The 21,007-nt window shown below is 46.9% G+C and overlaps 1 protein-coding gene across 1 annotated transcript in view; it reads right to left on the bottom strand.

Annotated features, from left to right (window-relative positions):
- Positions 1 to 908: 908 nt before the first annotated feature.
- TGM3 (transglutaminase 3) overlaps positions 909 to 21,007 on the bottom strand; it is a 49,114-nt gene continuing 29,015 nt past the window's right edge. The window contains exons 8-13 of the mRNA XM_024117162.2: positions 13,898 to 14,001; positions 11,849 to 12,094; positions 8,151 to 8,459; positions 5,655 to 5,812; positions 1,930 to 2,063; positions 909 to 1,560 (exon numbers count right to left, since the gene is read on the bottom strand). Coding sequence (XP_023972930.1) covers positions 1,413 to 1,560; positions 1,930 to 2,063; positions 5,655 to 5,812; positions 8,151 to 8,459; positions 11,849 to 12,094; positions 13,898 to 14,001 — 1,099 coding nt within the window. The 3' untranslated portion in view covers positions 909 to 1,412. The remainder of the gene's footprint in view (positions 1,561 to 1,929; positions 2,064 to 5,654; positions 5,813 to 8,150; positions 8,460 to 11,848; positions 12,095 to 13,897; positions 14,002 to 21,007) is intronic.

Genomic DNA, 21,007 nt, shown 5'->3' with positions numbered 1-21,007 from the left:
ACGCAACGCAGAAAGCCTGCACTTACACGCCAGCCACGCGGCGGGCTTCTGTGGCCAGGCTGCATCAACACCAGTGAAATAGAACTTTGTCATTTTTCTCCTAATTTCCTCTCTCCCTTCTCCAACTCTGATGGATCAGGCAACAAGAGGGGAAGGAGGAAGGAAGAGGGGGAATGCACAGTGCCTCTTTCTGCAAGCCCAGGTCAGGCCTGAGCTGAGCTTAGGGCAGAAGCTTTGAGCTGGATGTGAGGCTGAAGCTTCTGTGTAGATTGGACTGGTCCCTTATATCCAAACAGGAAGGCGTGAGTGCCAAAATGGCTTTAGTCAGCACCAGTGACGGAAAGCTCTGGGATCTGCTTGGGGTTATTTCAAGGGGCAAAGACGGAGGAACCCTGAGAGCATGTGTGAAGGCAGAGAAGGTTCCGGTGGAGTTAGCAGGGCTCTGGCTGCAAGAGGAGGAGTGTGGCACAAGTTGGGGCGAGTCCAGTGTGAGCAGAGGTTGGGCCACCACCCACACCTGCTCTGTGAAAGGTCCCAGTGAAGATTTTGAAGTCCCTTCTCACTCTGACGCCTGTAGAGACCCTGGAAGAGTTTGCCTGGCTACACAGAGAGTGCCCGAAGCCTGCCTGGACAAGACGCTCCCTCCAAGGCGCTTCCTGCCTGCTCCAAGGCAGCCAATCTGTTTTTGGACGTCATCTTAGAGAGGTTTCCTAAACTGATTTGAAACGTCTCCCTAGTTTTGCACTTGGAGCCACACAGAACAAGCCCACTCCTCTCGGACACTGGAACATAGAGAGCACGGCCTCCCCAAGGCCATCTGTCCTCCAGAAGGACATGGCCCCAGCCTCCTCCCTCTCTCCTTCTCCACCACCTTAGTTGAAGCAGCAGTCCTTACGTAAAGTCAGTGCTGTGCGATCGCGCTCTTTTTAGCATTTATTTTGCGGGTGCGGTTGTGAGTGTTACAACAGATGGCTAACCATCGTCCCCCCAACTCCATAGTGGCCTAAGAGAGGAGCAGGAATGTGCCAACTGCAGGCTGGGGATCAGCAAACAGTCCAGACCATCTTCTCCCCCCGTTTCCATTTGGAGAGCTGCTGGGTCAGGTGCCACTCCATGCCCACAGCATTGAGAGTATAAGGGCTGAGCAGGGTCATGGAGCTCACAGAGTGGGCAGTGTTGAGGAGAAGCTTGGGGAACGTGCAAAAGTGATCAAACCGCGGGCCAGGGTGAAACAAGCCCAGCCTGGGAGCAAGGGAGGGGTGTGTGCTGGAGCCTGGAGGTCCGAGTCCAGGCCGCCTTGGGGGACGGAGGGAGTTTCCCAGGCTGGACAGTGTGTGTGGGCAGGGGGCTCACAGGCAGGTGAGCCCTGCCTGCTCCATGTTCCCTAGTTTGTATGGGGCCACCTGGGCGCTTCACTCTTTCACGTTGATGGACAGCATGCCCTTGATCGCAGGGAACTTGTTGCAGGAGAAGATGGCAAGGAGATGCCTGGTGCCACTCCGGGTGGGCAGGATCGCAAAACGCACACGGGACTGCTCCCTGGGTTGCAGGGTTGGTATGCTGATGGGGAAAGGCAGGAGTCAGCGTGAGGCCTCAAGTCCTGCTCTGGTCAAGGTCACTGCTCCTTCATCTCCCTCTAGCTGCCACCCTGGGTCATCAAACCCCTTCAGCTCTGGGACCCCTCAGCAGGGGAAGGGGCGGTGCCCATGATCTCCCAAATATGAGGACCAGCTCCAAGCTCTGGTGACCTGGACTTCCCTTGAGTTCAAGTTTGGTGAACCCCCAAACCAAATGCAAACGTGTATCCCTATGTGCAGATTCCCAAGTTCAGAGGCTAGAGGAGTTCTGTCTGCCCTGCCCCGGGCTCTGGGGAGGGCCCCTCCGCCCCCCTCCCACCACCCCCGACTGGAGCCTCAGCCTGGGACTCACTCGATCTTGAGGGTGCCCAGCAGCAGGCCGCTCCCCTCCACTATCAGCGTGCAGTCCTTCAACGGCTCATCCAGCGGGTTGGAGAAGAGCATCTGCACGGTCACAGGCTTTTGCACCTGGACCTGGTCCAGCGCCTGTGGGGAGAGGGGTTGACAGAGTCAGGGCTGGGCTGTTCATTTCATCTGCCCTTGATGAGAGCCAATGGGGCTGCGCCGGAGGCTTGGTGATGGGGAGGATGTTGCTGAGGACAAAGGAAGGGAGGATAACTATCCTTAGGAGGTTTATTCCTCCTAAGTTCCAGCGACATCCATGCAGGGGGTTACTAGGAAATTGCTGTCATCCCCAGGATACAGACAGGACACCCAGGCGTGGAGGAGAGGCAGCACATCACAGCGGCTGAGAGGGCTTAAATTCCCAGCCAGGTTCACAGGCCCTTTCTCAGTTCATCTCGGGAAGGGCAGCCCCCACTTCCGAGGACGTGCCACATGTGGTCTGCACAGGGTCCTTGATCAGGGGCTGGAGAAACCTAGGTTTCTGGTCAGAGAAGCACCCTGGACTATTTGTTTGCTCCCAAAGATGAAAGCTTGTTCTCCTGCTGAAAAGCCGCCAAGCCTGGGCAGATACGTCATCTCCCTGGGCCTTGACTCTCTCCCTGATAAAGAGGGCTGATCCCTCCCCGCCTCCCTCCCTGGGCTACAAGGGACCAAATGAGATCATGGATGCAGAAGAAAGCGCTTTGGAAACCGAAACTGAAACTGGGTGACTGGTGGATTTCTTTTCTTCTGTTGAGGATCCTTAGAGGCTGCTGCTTTTTGTTCATTTGGTTTTTTTTTTTTTTCTTTCTTGCCACCAATTCTCACTGCAACCATTTTACAGTAATAAATCTGCAGTCCAGGTTGATTCAATAACCAAGGCCTTTCTGGTTCCAGAACCATTTGCTCTTCTTGCTAGACCCTGCAATGCCTGCCAATAATTTGTGCATAATTGAAACATTTTAGAGACCATGATCTATACCGTAATTTCTCCCATGGAACTCATTTAAAGTGTATGACATTGGGGCTTCCCTCGTGGCGCAGTGGTTGAGCGTCTGCCTGTCAATGCAGCGGACATGGGTTCGTGCCCCGGTCTGGGAAGGTCCCACATGCCGCGGAGCGGCTGGGCCCGTGAGCCATGGCCGCTGAGCCTGCGCGTCCGGAGCCTGTGCTCTGCAACGGGAGAGGCCACAGCAGTGAGAGGGCCGCGTACCGCAAAAAAAAAAAAAATAAAAAAATAAAGGCAAGGCCCTAAAGTGTATGACATGATTTGAAGAGTGAAGCATAATTTTATGCCATTGGGACACAAGGGTACATAAACGGTGCCATAAAATCTAAAATTGAAAAATATTTCACATATTTTTCAATTTGAGATTTTCGTGTATTTGTTTTCCTTTCTTTATTGATGCTTACCGCTCTGTCCTATTGACCTAAATCTGTACATTCACCCAAAGAAGAGGATAAGAGCCACCAGAAGACTGTGTCTGATTGTCAGTAGGTCGTGGGCCAATGTGAAGGACATCACCCTTTGGAACAAAGTTCAGATTGTATGGTCTGGTTCTAAAGTCCTCAATGCCTACTCCCAATCAGCGTCAAGTAAGATAATAGGATTTTACCCAAATTATTATCTTTTCATACAGATCACCCACGTGCCCTGCTCTGAGTGAACTATGCATTGATTCATTCAATCAAGATGAGATTGTCTTGATTCTCTGAAGGCTGAAATAATGAGAGGTTGCATTAAGAGCAAATTCACACAAAGATGCCCAAAACAAGAAAGAGCAGATGCCCTTTAAAAAGATTAAATAAGAAAGTTTTGATGGAATATTTCCAGGCTGTGTGTATTCTGATTTCCTTTTAAAAGATGTTACACTCTCTTGAAAGACAAAGCTGATTTGATATGGAAGTCTAAAAGATGTAGACTAAAACTATTGAATAAAAGAGAAAGCTATAAGCAGGTTTGAGGATATTGGATGAGGGAATATAATGGGAGAAAAACTAACTTCATTTAAACACTGATAATTTTTATGCAGAGTGTTTCATTTCACAGCCTCAGGAGTGGGAAACGACACTTGCTGCCTGTCATTCTACAGGGATGGGGTGCATTTCTTGGAAATGTCCTGGGATGCAGGAGAAGCTTCTACACTCAGGGGACAATCATGGATTGAGGATGAAAACTCGCTGGGCAGGAAAGAAAGCAAGCCTGGAGCCTAGAAACTCTGTTCTAGTCCTGCCCAATGCGGGGTGGTGGGGGGTGTTTCTGTTTCACAACCACTGTGATGGGCCGACAACAGGGGTGGCACCCCCTCCCTAGCCCTGGAGGCGATGGACCACCCCCCTCCCCCCATTCTGAAGCACAGTCGAGACTAACCAGGACAATGAAAGAGCTCTATTGCAGGCTAGCTGCATGGAGCGGGTGCCCTGGGTCCCCCTGCTCTCTGTTTGACATCAGGAACCTCTGAAGCTGGGGTGTAGCTTAGGGAGGGTGGGACTAGGGCAGCCACAAGTACTCTAGAAATCTGGGGCTAGGGAGGCTAGTGGCACTGCGAAGGAAAAAAAAAAGGCAATCTCTGTCTAGACCGCTGGCGCAGATGGTACAGCAGACTCGGGAGGAGCCTGACCCATGAAGCTCTCTATGGGATCCCATGGGAAGACCCCATCTTCCTGACCCATTCGTCTGCCTGTCCTTCCCTGCCAGGATTTCACCCCTCAGATTTGTGCTCTCTGGCTCTGGCAGCCTCCACACTGGGCTGGGGTTGGAGTGGGTAGGGACAGGCTTGGAGTCAGCCAAATACTTCCAGCCCCAGTACTGAGGAAGGACCAGAATGGCCCCAAGTGCCTCACACCGACCTGCAAGCCCCAACATGCCTGGGCTCCTGAGAGGGAGCCTGGGAGCAGAGCCTGCAGCCAAACAATGAGGCATCCTCATTCTCAACCACTGGGAAGATGCTGTTGCTGGCTGTGGACGTGCTCGATGCCCTGGAAAGGGCCTGAGGTCTAGCCCTGGCTCTGGCAGTAATTGGAAATTCCCTTCTCCTCTCTGGGCCTCAGTTTACTGATATGTGAAATGGCAGGACATGGGAGCTCGAGACTAGGTCTCCAAGAGTCCACAATTCTGTAACTCTGGGGTCTAGAGTCGGGAGATGCACGTGAGTTATGCCCATTTCTGATTTGCTCTACAAATGTGTTTGGGGGCTGGGTTGTGGGTTTCCTGCAGTCTTGACCCATCCCTTGTAGCCCCCTGTGATCCCCAAACCTGGCACAGCCCAGGACACAGCAGATGTCCAGAGCAAGTGAGCTGAAGACCCCCTCTGGCCACTCCTCAGCTGGCATCCCCAGTGGATCTAAAGCTGCAACCAAAGAAGCCACAGGGCAACGTGCCTGTGGATATTGCCAGACAGGGAGCAAGGATGCTGCTTTTTTTTTTTTGCCTCATCACACAGCTTGCAGGATCTTAGTTCCCTGACCAGGGATTGAACCCGCGACCCCTGCAGTAAAAGCTCTGAGTCCTAACCACTGGACCGCTAGGGAAGTCCCAAGGATGCTACTCTGAGTGGAACTCTTGGCTGATCCATTTGGCAGAGGCTGGAGCCGAGCTGGGCCCGGTCCTCGGCCCGTCAGCAGGGGAGGCCCTTCTCTGTGGTCTGGGAGGGCTGGGCTGGCTGGAGAGGCACCCTTTCAGCACCCCTTTACCTCCAGGATCAGGGTGGGGTTGTCCAGGATGATGTCCCTCTCCACCACCACCTCGGTCTCGTTGGTGACCTCGCACACGGCTGTGACCCGGATCATGTTGTCTGCCTTCAGGTACCTCTCATACAGAGCATATGCGATCTTTACAGGATGCTGTATTTCTGGAAGGAGAAGCCAGGGAGCAGAGCGAGAGGGAGTGGGGTCGAAACCTTGAAAGCTGATGCCAAGCCAAGTCGATGTGAGCTGGCTGGGAACATCTGCAGCCCAGGCTTGCCTGAGCCCTCCCTGCCAGGCCCTGTGGGAAACATCTGCCTGCTCTGTGCAGGCTGCAGAGCAGGGGCCAGGGGTAGTCCAGGACTCTGGCTGGATGGGCTCATAGGGGCTGAAGCCTCCTCCCTGTCCTGGAAAATATCGGAGGGCAAGTTTCCTTCTAAGGGGCAGGGGAAGAATACGAGTACTAACTCATTGCCCAGTGATGAAAACAGTAATGACGACAACACAATAATAAGTAGCAAGGGAAACCAGGGCTAAATAAGCGCTTGGGTCCTCCCCGCTCATCCAGTAGCCTGGGATTCTATGGCAACAGCGTCTGGACCACCTCCCCACTTCTGGTCTCCCCTGCTTCCAAGACACTCACACACACCAGAAGATAGGCTTTAGAAGCACTTCCCCCCCTCCAAATCACGTCACTCTTCTTCCATGTCGCTTCAAAAATCTTCCATGGCCCCTCGCTGCCTCAGGAATAAAGTTCAGACCCCTCAGTATGGCCCTTCATGACTCTTTCCCTCAAAAGAACGTTTCCTCCCATGCTTCTCATTGCCCTTTTGACAAAATAGGTACCTTATCACCTCCAAGCTTTGACCCACAAGGTCCCCTCAGATGCAAAGGGCTTCCCCAGCTTTCCTCCCTTTATCTGGCTCCTCCCCAAGCTTCAAGGCCCCTCTCTGACTCACAGGGCAGGCAGCGAGGGTCCTCCCCTTCCAATGGGTGCAGGGTACTCCCCCCTCCCTTATGCAGTCATGTTGGGTGGTCTGGGGGGGCCCCCGCATCCACAGGGTCATACACCCCTTGAGGAAAGTCTGTGAGGAAGGAGCTGTCTCTGCTTTTAGCACTGGAGGGATTTACCTAGCCTGCCCCAAATGTGGAGACGCAGGCCCTTGCATCAGCTGGTCCAGCCCTCTTGGACTGTGAACGCTGAGGCTCAGAAAAAGAGGGGGACTTAATAGCGTCACCCAGAAAGTAGGTGATGATGTCAGGCCTCCAGGACCACTTCACTTGCCTCCTTCCTCTCCTTCCCATTTCACTCTGCTGCCTCTGGCAGAAGTATGGCTTTTTAAAAACGATTTACCTCATGTAAATTATTTTTGGTCTACAGAAATAGCTCTTCCCTTGAGCTTTGAAGGTAAATAACAGCCAGGCAGCTGCTCTTGGTATGGGGAAGATTTCTGCTAAATTCTGCCAGAAGAGAGGTTGCTAGAGATGCTGCCTTCTGACAGGTGTAATACAGAGGTATTGCAGTTTCTCTGCAGACAGAATTCTTTCAAGAGGGGCTGTGTAACTAATCAGTTTTTATTAGTTCCTTATGTGAAGCAAATAGCCATCCCACCCCTGTTAATCTGCTTTGTATAAGTCCAGACTTTTCATAACAGCTTGAAGGATTTTGCCAATGTGGGCACACCTGCATTCTAATCCTTCCACAGCCCCAGACTCTCTCTCCTCTACTTTGGTCCCCTCCTGTCGATGCTACCCAGGAGTACAGAGTCACGGTTCCTCCCAGAGGCACAGACCTCCGAGAAAACCTATCACTGTCGTTGGGAATCAAGAAATTCCACCCACCCATTGGCAGCTGTGGGGGAACATTGCAGAGGGTTCAAGACCTTGTGTTATATTGCAACCCTTCTGGGGTCAAACCCAGAAAGTGATTCATTGTGGGGTGGGGAGGTGTGGGGTAGGGTGACAGCTGGTATGGGGGAGGGGTGGCAGCAATAAAACCTAGAAAATGGGTGGTGGCACTGGATTTAGCGTTAGGAAATCTAGGACCAAGACTTGGCATTGCCACCTGCTAGCTATGACACAATCTCTTAAGCGAGTCACAATCTCTCCAAGCCTCAGTTTCCACCTCTGTAAAAAGGAATACTGAAATCTGTCCTTTTAGAAGGTCAAATGTGATAGTACATACGAATATATAAGGAAGTACTCTGCACACTGGGCAATGTGGTATGTACCTGTAAGGGGTATTTACAGTGTGTCTATTAACTGCCAAAGCCTCCCTCCTTCTTCCCCCAGGGCATAAAAGGATTTTGGTTGGCACCACACTGACTTGCACTGTTCACCATAATAGCAGCCTCCAAAACTTCAAAACCCCAGGCTTGACCACAGAGGCCATGTGCTGTTCCTTCCTTAATCAGGTGACTCGGTTCCAACAGGAACTCTCCAATCCCAAGAGAATACCAGCTTCTTTGGGTGCATGGTACCCCAGCAACCTACAGGATGAGTTACCTTCTTTGGGACCCAGGGATAGGGTGACGGAGTCCTTCCACACCTCGTGTACAAGTGTGCCATTGTAGATGATGGTCCAGGCTGTCATGTTCACCATCACTCTCTTGGAATCACTCGTTAGGTTTTTGAGCATCAGGGTCAGGTTGACTTCTTTGCCCACTGTCAGTGTGTCAGTGATTTTGAACTTCCCGGAGATTCTGGGCTCCTGTTCCTCTCTTCTCAAGCTACTTGCAGATGTTGAACTAAATGACATGTAGTGTTTAAGTTTCCCCAAAGCCTTTTCAAACGCTTGCCTTTCCTGGCTGGAACCTGTGTGGTGGGAAAAGAGAGAAGCATCTCAGGGACGCAGTGGCAACCTGGACAAAGGACAGCGCCCTGCCTGGAAGGGTGGCCTGGAACTAACACTGGTTCTGCTGCTTGCACACGACTCTGATTCAAGCAAGTGTCTGACCTCTGCAGGTCTTCATTTCATCCTCCTTAACACGAGGCTCACATCCCAGCTGTTTCAATCAGCTCTAAATTTCCATGGAGATGTTGGGAAAGGTGCATAAAATTACTATATGGCTTGATCTTTTGCTTAGGCTAATTAGGTTAGGTCTCTCCCTTCCTTCCTTCCTCTCTTCCTCTCTTCCTTCCTTCTTTCTTTCTTTTGATAAATGGTCCTTTGTGAGAGAAAGAAAAAACAAATAATTTAAAAATAACAAAAACTGAGGTAAAAAAAGATTACAATAAGTTCATAAGTGAAAAAAAGGTTATGCTTTGGAATTAACTTCATTGCAAAAATTTTCAAACCAGTTTACCATGTTATTCTGCTTTGTTTCTAAAGATGCTTTGAGAATTGAAGAGTGGCACTTTTGTCCATGTCAGTTGACGAGAACTTCCCACAGTTGTTGTGGTTCCAGGTTATGACTAGTTTAAATTGTCGAGAGAGTTCAGGTTTCATAAACACAGAGGCTGAACCACAGGTTGGGTTTCTGATTCTGACTTGGGTCATGGGTGCTGCTGAAAGTGATGCTATAAACAGTCCCTGGAGAATGGCCAAGTTCATGGCCTAAAAATCACAGCTCTTGGGGTGCTAAGAGCTGATAACCAACTCCAAGCCTCTGAGCCAGGGTAGACCACACAGTGCACATAAGCCTCCCTGCCTGACCTGAAGATAGACCCACTATCAAGGAGAAGGTATTGACCTTCCAGGAACAAGGACAGAGATACACAAAGAATGACCATACTTATGCCCCCGCCCCCTAACTTCCCCAACCAACCTGTGAAATTTTAAGGCATCAGATGACTTATTAGAAGCGCTTTAGAACCAACCTGTGAAATTTTAAGGCATCAGATGACTTATTAGACGCACTTTACAATTTAGTGAGGTCTTTCCCATAAGTTACATGTAACAACTGGCAGAGACCCCAGAGGCCAAGTGTTAGAGTTAAGGCCCTAAGAGGAGGAGTGACTGGTCCAAGGGACTGGTAATCTGGGAATTAGGGGCAGAGAGAGGGCCAGTCCCCAGAAGTCTAGACTTGAGACTAGTAGTTCCTCCCGCACACCTTACTGAAAAGAAGACAGGCAGCCAAATTACCCAGGCTGATAGATCCTGGTGGGCTGGGTTCCTTTTGGTGCATTCCCATTCTCTAGCCGAGCTGTTAAGTCCGCACCCAGGTCTGATGGCTGTGCAGGGAGCTGAGCCTCTGTGCCCAGAACCTCGAAGCCGGTGTGTTATGCACAATGAGGCTCAGAGCCTACATAGCTACATAGGTCACCTGCCAGGCTTACTCAAGACCAAGCTTCCTGCTACTGTTTTCTCCCTTGGTGCTGCTGTTGCGCAAATGCTTAGCAACCCATTTTATGAGCTTTTCCTCCCTGGGGCCATCAGACACAAGCTGGAATCATTAGGTAGGGAGGACTGGTCAACAACAGGCGGTGTGATCAGCCCTGCTGTCACACAGGGGCTGGGTCATCACCAGGGGTCCTGCAGGGATCTCCCAACCTGGCCGTGGCCGCTTCCCATTGCTCAGGAGGTTTGGCTGGGACAGCCAGAGCCCCCAAGAAGCAGAATCAAGGTGTGACAGTCAGATAAGGCACCCCACAGAATCACACAACCGTGTAAGTAGTGCACTTCAGAAGTCCCTCTGGTAGGTCATTCCAATGAGGTTGCAGATGTTCAAGTTGATAAAAATCATCACTATTTATTAAGTCTTCACTATGTGCCAGGCACTGCCCTTGACACTTTCTGTACACTAGCTCATTTAAATCCCACTGAAGACAGGCCTTGCTCTTCTCATTTTACAGGTGAGAAAACGAGGGATCAGAGAGGCTAAGAATCTTGCTTGAGGTTGCACAGTTATAAGGGGTAGGATGGAGTTCACCTCCTGCCCGGGATTATCTTTTCCTTGGCCCCTACTCTTGTTTCTACATCATGACACCGTTGAGAATTCTTGTCACACACCAGCCTGCCCCCCTGGCCTGTGAGCTCTGCAGGGGCAGGAGCCCGTCTGCAGGATGCTTCCTGGCCTCCCAGAGCCAAGCGTGGGTGGGCACTTGTGGGGGTCTCAGTACATGTTTATTGACTGAGAGAAAGGCCATCTGACCCCAGCTGGGGGGAATGGCCTGCATAGGTGGACTGGGGTCCAACTGAGGGCACCAATCTCATCACCCTAGCTAGAGTCATGCCTCAAAATAGCCACAAATACCACACCCAGAGGTTCATCCACCTGGACTTGGAGCCCACCTCCCCTGCTCAGCTTTCCTCTTTTGTAAGTGGCAGCCAACAGCAACAGTCAGCAGGGTACGGAGCTGTGGGGTTCACTCTGGGGGCACGTGGGCACCTTCATGAGAGCACTTTTCTTGACACCTCAGAACCAACAGTGAGGATCAGCTGAAGGAACTATTTCCAAGTATTTTAGAAAGAGTGACATGTTGACCCCATTAAGGAGTGATTAGCCTGCCAGACCAAGCGTTAATTCACTTTTGCCTGTTTCTATATCTGAACGTCACCTTCAAATGTAGAACTCTGGTCACCATTGAGACTCCTCAAAGAGATAAGTCTCTGGCTCTTAAAGCAACTTCCTAAATAGAGCAACAAATGTAATTTGTGTTGAAGGTGGCCTCGTAGCCACTAGGCTTCTCGGTGACTTTAGGGAGACCAGCACTCATGTGGATGCTGAAGATTTCAGGGACTCGGGTGTTGTCCTCATGGTGTAAGCCCACCTCACCTGGCTTTTGGGGAGGCCTCTGAAGCAGACGAAGCAGTCCCCACGTCTTGGGGGACTGTCCATTTCTTTTTTCAGAGAATGTTTCCTGCCTGTGTTTCTTAGAGGCTAGGGGAGTGGGCTGACTGAGAGGCCCTCGGGGGGGGGGGTCTCTCGTGGGGGCCATGTTTCTCCCTGTGATGTTCAATCATGGTGCTTTCATCCCAGTTGTGTAATTGGCAAAGGGACACAGCTGGAGATGAGCTGGACTGGCAGCTGCCTGAGTCCTATGGCAAATTCCCACTGGTACCGCGTCTTTTCATGATGGTTCTGTTCCCATGGGAAACAGTCTGGGGAGCTGGGCAGTAGATGCCAGGGAGCAGTCCTACCGTTCAGGCAGAATTGGCTGACAAGGCGGAAGGGGTATGAACAATTTTTCCTTCTCCACCTCAGAGCTGTCTTCCCCCCGTTAAGCCCTGGGTGGCACTGCCCATCCACACCCCCTCCTACCTTCTGGGTACTTGTACTTTTCGGTGACATCCACGCGAAAGTTGCTGCCCACAGCCTTGGTACTGATATTTTTGCCAACGGTGTGAGAGTTTGTGGAATTCTTCTTCAGGCCGCCGGTCCGGGCATTGTAGATCCATGTGATGCGGTCGGCATTAACCTCGGCAAAGATGAAGGGCATGTCGAAGTCCCAGTCCACATTACCCTCTCGGAGAGCGACGACCGAAGCAGGGCCGCACTGGAACACCCCTGGGGGCCAGGGTGCAGAGGTTGGATACACGCCAAACCCAGGCCCATCTGCAACAGTGGACGCCATGGCCTGCTCCTCTGGGGGGCCACCCATGACCACCCAACTCCCCTGCCTCTACCCCGCCAAACTCCCTCAACCCCAACAGTCTGCCCCCCTCTTTGGGCACTCCGCAAGACACTCCGGGGCTATTGCTAACTTCTGCAATAGTGCTCTGGTGAGACTCCACCTCCACAGAAGACGGCCCAATCCTGTATTCTGTGGGTGCATAATTTGTGCTGACCCACTGCCCTCAGTCTGTTTCCTAAAAGGGAAAGTCTTGTTGTCTTGTGCTCAGGGCTGCCTCTTTTCTACTCTGCAAATCATTCTTCCCAAATCACCCCCCTATTCCTGGAAGACTTTTCTGCATACCCAGCCCACAGGGATGTCATGCTTCTTTGGGCTCCCAAGCCCTGACCATCATCCCTTCTCGAGCACTCAGCATAGGTAGCTCAGACAGATAGGTAGGTAGGTAGATGGATACATAGAGAGATGGACAGATAGATAGCTTCATAGATGAATGGACGGATGGATGGATATAGATATAGATGTAGGTATAGATATACAGATATAGTTTCATTCATGAAGTGCCTAGCTGAAAAAAAGCAAGTTGCAGCAGAATAGAAACAAGAGTATTATTCCATTTGTGTTTACAAAACAAATAAACAAAGACACACACACACACACACACACAAACACACACTTTTATAAGCCTGAAACAGTGACTTACAACATTTTTTTTTTTCCCATGACCTTTAGAAATAAGTAGATTTTACATCATGGCACATATATGACCCTGAAACAAAAATTCCACAGGACAATTCTTATTCTTAATGTCCAATGCACCCTGATATTTTCTTTTCCCCACCCCTTTCCATGATATTCTATTTCATTTCTTAAAATGATGGTCACAACCCGTTAACTTGATTTTATAGCTGCTAATGGGTTGCAGTGAAAAGGTTGAATAGTGGCGTAGAAAATATCTGGAAGGTTAACCTCCTCACGCCCAAGTTCCCCAAATCTAACGTTCATTGTTTCTGGTAGAGACACTGCAGTTGGGGAAGGGAGTAAGACTTCATTTTCATTGCAAGTCCTTTTAGAATTTTTTTTAAACCATATGCCTATATGACCTTTATGATTTTTTTTAAGTTTGAAAGGAACAACTGAAAATGAGGGTAACGGACCAGAATGCTCTGGAGGTCAGGGGAGGGAAGGGGAAAGATTCCTGGAGAGCCTGAGACACAAGTTCTGATGGCAGAGTGGCCAGAAGTGGGAGCACAGGGATGGGGCCGGGCCAGACTGCGTGAAGGAGAGCTCGGTCTGGCAGAGGACACATGTGAAGGTGAGAGAGGTGATGGGGGCCGTGATCACGGAGGTCTGGAGCTGAGCCAGGGAATTTGGGTTAAGTCCCAAGGCGATGGGGAACTGGAAGCTTTCTGTGCTGGGAGGGATGGGCTACCAGAGGTGGTGCAGGAGAATCATGGTTGGCAGGGGACGGCTCCTTTCCCTTGATGCAGGGCACGGGCCAGGGCCTCTGCAGCAGCCATGTGAGTGCAGGTATGGCAGTCATTTTCATAGCAGCTCGAACCAAGAAGATTAGGAGGGAAATCTATTTTCAAAATATTTTTGTTTTAATCCCTCCCTTCCCTCTGGAGGTAGAGAGGATTTGGGTGACCTTGCTGTGCCACTGCCCACCACTATAAAGAATCGAGAGGTCATGACTTAGAGCCAAACCCAGAGAAGGGGGCTGTCAGAGGGTTGGTTACCTTCGCTCCTTTCCTGGGGGGTGGCGTCCAGAACCTGCCATCCACTGTATGATGGGCCTAGGTCAGTCCGCTCAAACCAGCCTTCATTCCAGACGTGGAAATTCCTGCAGACAGAACCACAGACTACAGAGTTTGGCCAAGGCCACACAGCAGAGGAGTGGCAAAACACCATATCTCTGATCTGACAGTGCAGCACCCTGACACTCATCATGTGAGTTTACTCTGTGCCAGATATTGTGCTAGACCTTGGCAAGCATCGTCACACTTAAATTCTCACATCACTGTTAAATGGCTACTATTTTTATGCACATCTCTTAAAAAGAGAAACTGAGGCTCAGAGAAGTTAAGCAGCTAACAATGGCAGAGTCAAAGTTTGGACCCAGGTATGCCTAACTCCAAAACCTAGGTCCTTGACCACCATGTTCTACTGCCTTTCTGAGGAGCAGAACAGATCTAGGTTAGAGCCAGAATCCAGCAAGCAAACCCACACAGCTTTCTCCTATGCATCCTGTTGGGGTACACTACTGTATTTCGTGTGGGATGAAAATGAATGGGGCTGCAGCAAGAGTGCCAGGTCTGGCTAAGAGCCACAAAGCGCTTGGGCTGAGGTCCCTATTGAAGAATGACATATACCAGTCTTAAAATGTTCTTCATCAATGGCAGCCCCTTGTCTCACAATCTATATGTCTCAGTCATTTGTCCCCTCCCTCAGCAGGGAAAACCACTTAACCGAAGCTTTATGCATTCTTGATTCTGCCCTCTACTCTCCCCCTCTCCAATCCCACAGCAACTACATAAACATTGGCTTGGCAGTTTTGGGTCCAACTTAGAAGAAAATGTAAATAAGTCTGACATAAATTCAAGTTCTATCCAACTTGAAAAAATTTTTTGTTATACTCATGAGTTGGAGAAGATAGTTTTAAGCAGAGAACCAACTTCTGAATGATAAATGTGACTAGGTAAAAATATGAAATTTGCATATACCAAATAAACAAAGAAACAAACTGTAGTTCTGTTTCCAGCATGGGAATAAGCTCATAATAGACAGTCCTTTCTGCAGAAAACAATAAACTGGGGGAAAAAAATACAAAAGACAGCTGAGAGTAAACAAAGCAGGAGGATTTGGGGAGGGTGCCAAAACTTTTAGGAAGGGGCCAGCATGGGGCAAGTTGTGCTTTGGTGCCCTTGCCCCTAAGGACAGGCTGCAGTTGAGGTAAAGTGCAGGTCAGTAAAAGCTCCAACAGACAGCCTACATCTTTCTGACCTGGGGAGATAAGAAACCGAGCCTGGGTTAACCAGGGTTGCTAGAGAGTGAAGGGGAAGTCTTAGAAGAGAAAGAATCAGAAAGGGGGACCCAGATTTGTATATAAACTCTGCCTAAGCTTCTGGGTGACCTCTGAGCTAGGCATATATGAGGCAAACTACAAGTAGTTCAGCTAAAAATTTAAAAAATGAACTGAAACTTGGGCTGCTGCCCACCATAGGTGAGATAGAATTTGCAGTTTGAGTCTACCTCAGGTAGACTGCTAAGACAAAATGTAGAATCAAGAAGAAGCCAATGTCCAGGATACAATCCAAAATTACTCAACATACAAAGAACCAGAAAAATGTAGCTTGTCCTCAAGGTAAAAGACAATCAACAGGGACTAACCCTTAGATAATCCAGGTGTTGGAATTATTGGATAAAGACTTTAAAGCTGTTATGATAACTATTCTCAGTGTAATAAAGGAAAATATGATCATAACAAATGAAAAGAGGGGTCCTCTTAGCAGCAAAATAGAAAATATGAAAAAAAGAACCAAATGGAAAATTTTACCTGGGAAAAAGACCAATATCTGAAATTAAATAATTCAGTGGATGGCTTACTAGCAGAATAGAGAAAACAGAGGGAAGAGTCAGTAAACTTGAAGACAGATGAGTAGAAATTATCCAATTTGAAGAAGAGAGAAAAAAGGGTTGAAAAAAATCAATTAAGCAGGGAAAATATATGCAACATGTATACTAGACAGATTTACTATAATGAATATTATAAAGTACTTACAAATCAATAAGATGCAAAAGACCATCTAGAGGGGTGGGATAGGGAAGGTGGGAGGGAGACGCAAGAGGGAGGAGATATGGGGATATATATACATGTATAGTTGATTCAGTTTGTTATAAAGCAGAAACTAAGACACCATTGTAAAGCAGTTATACTCCAATAAAGATGTTAAAAAAAAAAGACATAAAAAAAGAAGTCAAACATGCCAATAATCGACAATGAGCAGGCAATTTTCATAAGCAATACAAATGGTCACTGAACATATGAAAATAGTTTTAACTTCATCACTATTAAAAGAAAATTAAAATGACAAAGAAATACCATTACACTTATTAGACTGACAATGATGAAAGCATAGGATGATACACATTGTTGTGTGATACTCATCATTGTGTGGGAAAACAAGCAGTGTTATACACTGCTGGTGGGAGTTTAAATTGGTATGACATTTGTGAAGGGCAATTTGGCAATGAGTTTGAAATACCTTTAAAAATCTATATACTCACTGAGCCAGTAAGTTCCACTTCTAGGAATTTCCCCTATACTATAAAACCCCTCACATCAGTGCACATAGACGTACATGGAAAGATGTTCACTGAAGCATTGTTTGTAATAGCAAAAATAATGGAGGAAAAATTTATAAATAAGGAATTGGTCAGATAAATTGTGGCACAGCCATGCAGGAGAATATCGTGCAGTTGTCCAAAAGAATGAGGAAAATCAATCTAGCACTGACATGGAAGATGTCTAACTTTTATGACCAAGTAAGAAAAACAAATTACAAAATAGTGTGTATATGTACAAGCTTATAAAAATATATACTAATATAATGAAACTATTTCGATTTAGAAAATTATACATTAAAAAAAGCAGTAAAAGTTAGTCCCTCATAATTCTATTATCTTAGATAACCACAGTTTAAATAATGGTTTGGTGTATATACTGTGCACATGGACAGATTTTGGTGCATATGAACTAAGCTGCACGTTATTTATATCTGTAATGTTTTCATATTCTATAATGAAAATTACTTATTACTTCTATAATTCTATAATTACACAATAAATAGATATTTAAAAATATGTATATTGTATAAACACTAATAGCTAATACAGTTGTGTCAACACAGAAAATTATTAAGTTTCCTAACTGTCTTATATATTAACTCATTTAATCTTTACAATGCTCATATAAGATAGGAATAATTATTATCTTCTTTTGACAGTTCTAGAAACTGAGGCACAGAGAAGAAGTTAAGTGACTTATACAAAGTCTCAAAGTGAGTAAATAGGCAGAGTGGGATTTTAAACCAGGCAGAGGGCTGCAGGGTCCATGCTTTTAACTACTAAACTATACAGTCCCTCTAAATTTTAATTTATTGACAAGAAAGATATTAAAAATTATAAAATAGACTATTTAACTTGGTCCCATTTGGGTAATTAACACTCAATGCACATAAACAGAATGAAATGTCCGGAAGGATCTATCGCAAAATGTTGTTAGTGTTTTTCTTTGGGTAGCTATATTCCTATTACTCTCATTAATTTATTTTTTTATTGTTTTATAATCAGGAAAAGATTGATTTTGTTTTGCATGTTGTAAAATGAAACTTGCAAGGCTTCCTATGGGGACCAGATTGGGAGTTCTACACTATACAGTTGTCAGAAGGAGTTAGAAGTGCTCCCTAAGTACTGATGAGGTGCACTGTGACCCTGCTACATCCTTCAGAGAACAAGGGGAGAGCTACAAAGTCAGCTCCAAAACAAGACAGAAGGAATAAGTCCATAAGAGGTAAACAAACAGATAATGATAAATAATACCAACCAATGATATGGGTGGGAAGAGCACATACTCTCACTACTGTAAAGAAACACAGGTCAGACTCCCTCTTGCCAGAACACCAGAATCACAACTAGCTGCTGGACAATCATTGACAGGAAGACACTGGAACTCACCAAAAAAGACACCCCACAACCAAAGACAAACGAGAAGCCACAATGAGATGGTAGGAGGGGCGTAATCACAGTAAAACCAAATCCCATAACTGCTGGGTGGGTGGGTGACTCACAGACTGGTGAACACTTATACCACAGAAGTCCACCCACCGGAGTGAAGGTTCTGAGCCCCACATCAGGCTTCCCAACCTGGGGGTCGAGCAACGGCATATTGGGACCCAGGGGAAGGAGCAGTGACTCTGGGGGAGACTGAACCAGACCTACCTGCTAATGTTGGAGGGCCTCCTGCAGAGGCGGGGGGTGGTGGCTCTGTTTCACCATGGGGACAAGGACACTGGCAGCAGAAGTTCTGGGAAGTACTCCTTGGCGTGAGCCCTCCCAGAGTCTGTCATTAGCCCCATCAAAGAGCCCAGGTAGGCTCCAGTGTTGGGTGGCCTCCAATCAAACAACCAACAGGGAGGGAACCCAGCCTCACCCATCAACAGTCAAGGGGATTAAAGTTTTACTGAGCTCTGCCCACCAGAGCAACAGTCAGTTCTACCCACCACCAGTCCCTCCCATCAAGCCTCTTAGATAGCCTCATCCACCAGAGGGAAGACAGCAGAAACAAGAAGAACTACAATCCTGCAGCCTGTGGAACAAAAACCACATTCACAGAAAGACAGACAAGATGAAAAGGCAGAGGGCTATATACCAGATGAAGAAACAAGATAAAACCCCAGAAAAACAACTAAATGAAGTGGAGATAGGCAACCTTCCAGAAAAAGAATTCAGAATAATGATAGTGAAAATGATCCAGGACCTTGGAAAAAGAATGGAGGCAAAGATCGAGAAGATGCAAGAAATGCTTAACAAAGACCTAGATGAATTAAAGAACAAACAAACAGGGCTTCCCTGGTGGCGCAGTGGTTGAGAGTCTGCCTGCCAATGCAGGGGACACGGGTTCGAGCCCTGGTCTGGGAAGATCCCACATGCTGCGGAGCAACAAATCCCGTGAGCCACAACGACTGAGCCTGCGCGTCTGCAGCCTGTGCTCCACAACAAGAGAGGCCGCGACAGTGAGAGGCCCGTGCACCGCGATGAAGAGTGGCCCCCACTTGCCGCAACTAGAGAAAGCCCGCACACAGAAACGAAGACCCAACACAGCCAAAAATAAATAAATTAATAAATTTAAAAAAATCAGATTTATATTAAAAAAAAAAGAACAAACAAACAGAGAGGAACAATACAATAACTGAAATGAAAACTACACTAGAAGGAATCAATAGCAGAATAACTGAGGCAGAAGAACGGATAGGTGACCTGGAAGACAGAATAGTGGAATTCATTGCTATGGAACAGAATAAAGAAAAAAGAATGAAAAGAAATGAAGACAGCCTAAGAGACCTCTGGGACAACATTAAACGCAACAACATTCGCATTATAGGGGTTCCAGAAAGAGAAGAGAGAGAGAAAGGACCAGAGAAAATATTTGAAGAGATTACAGTCAAAAACTTCCCTAACATGGGAAAGGAAATAGCCACCCAAGTCCATGGAGCGCAGCGAGTCCTATACTGGATAAACCCAAGGAGAAACACGCTGAGACACATAGTAATCAAATTGGCAAAAATTAAAGACAAAGAAAAATCATTGAAAGCAACAAGGGAAAAATGACAAAAAACATACAAGGGAACTCCCATAAAGTTAACAGTTGATTTCTCAGCAGAAACTCTACAAGCCAGAAGGAAGTGGCATGATATACTTAAAGTGCAGAAAGGGAAGAATCTACAACCAAGATTACTCTACCCGGCAAGGATCTCATTCAGATTCGATGGAGAAATCAAAAGATTTACAGACAAGCAAAAGCTAAGAGAATTCAGCACCACCAAACCAGCTCTACAACAAATGCTAAAGGAACTTCTCTAAGTGGGAAACACAAGAGAAGAAAACGACCTACAAAAACAAACTGAAAACAATTAAGAACATGGTCATAGGAACATACATATCGATAATTGCCTTACATGTGAATGGATTAAATGCTCCAACCAAAAGACACAGCCTTGCTGAATGGATACAAAAACAAGACCCATATATATGCTGTCTACAAGAGACCCACTTCAGACCTAGGGACACATACAGACTGAAAGCGAGGGGATGGAAAAAGATATTCCATGCAAATGGAAATCAGAAGAAAGCTGGAGTAGCAATTCTCATAAAAGACAAAATATAAAGAATGTTATAAGAGACAAGGAAGGACACTACATAATGATCAAGGGATCAATCCAAGAAGAAGATATAACAATTATAAATATATATGCACCCAACATAGGAGCACCTCAATACATAAGGCAACTGCTAACAGCTATAAAAGAGGAAATCGACAGTAACACAATAATAGTGGGGGACATTAACACCTCACTTACACCAATGGACAGATCAACCAACATGAATATAAATAAGGAAACAGGGGCTTTAAATGACACAATAGACCAGATAGATTTAATTGATATTTATGGGACATTCCATCCAAAAACAGCAGATTACACTTTCTTCTCAAGTGCGCATGGAACATTCTCCAGGATAGATCACATCCTGGGTCACATATCAAGTCTCAGTAAATTTAAGAAAATTGAAATCATATGAAGCATCTTTTCTGACCACAACACTATGAGTTTAGAAATGAATTACAGGGAAGAAAACGTAAAAAACACAAACACACATGGAGGCTAAACAATATGTTACTAAATAACCAAGAGATCACTGAAGAAATCAAAGAGGAAATTTAAAAATACCTAGAGAAAAATGACAATGAAAACATGATGATCCAAAACCTATGGAATGAAACAGAAGCAGTTGTAAGAGGGAAGATTATAGCTATACACGCCTACCTCAAGAAACAAGAAAAATCTCAAATAAACAATCTAACTTTACACCTAAAGGAACTAAAGAAAGAAGAACAAACAAAACCCAAAGTTAGCAGAAGGAAAGAAATCATAAAGATCAGAGCAGAAATAAATGAAATGGACACAAAGAAAACAATAGCAAAGATCAATAAAACGAAAAGCCGGTTCTTTGAGAAGATAAACAAAATTGATAAACCATTAGACAGACTCATCAAGAAAAAGAAGGAGAGG

This window comes from Physeter macrocephalus, chromosome 14 (assembly GCF_002837175.3).
Source record: "Physeter macrocephalus isolate SW-GA chromosome 14, ASM283717v5, whole genome shotgun sequence".
NCBI lineage: Eukaryota > Metazoa > Chordata > Mammalia > Artiodactyla > Physeteridae > Physeter > Physeter macrocephalus.
Note: the sequence above shows the minus strand (reverse complement) of the source record. Positions and strands in the feature narration are given on the sequence as shown.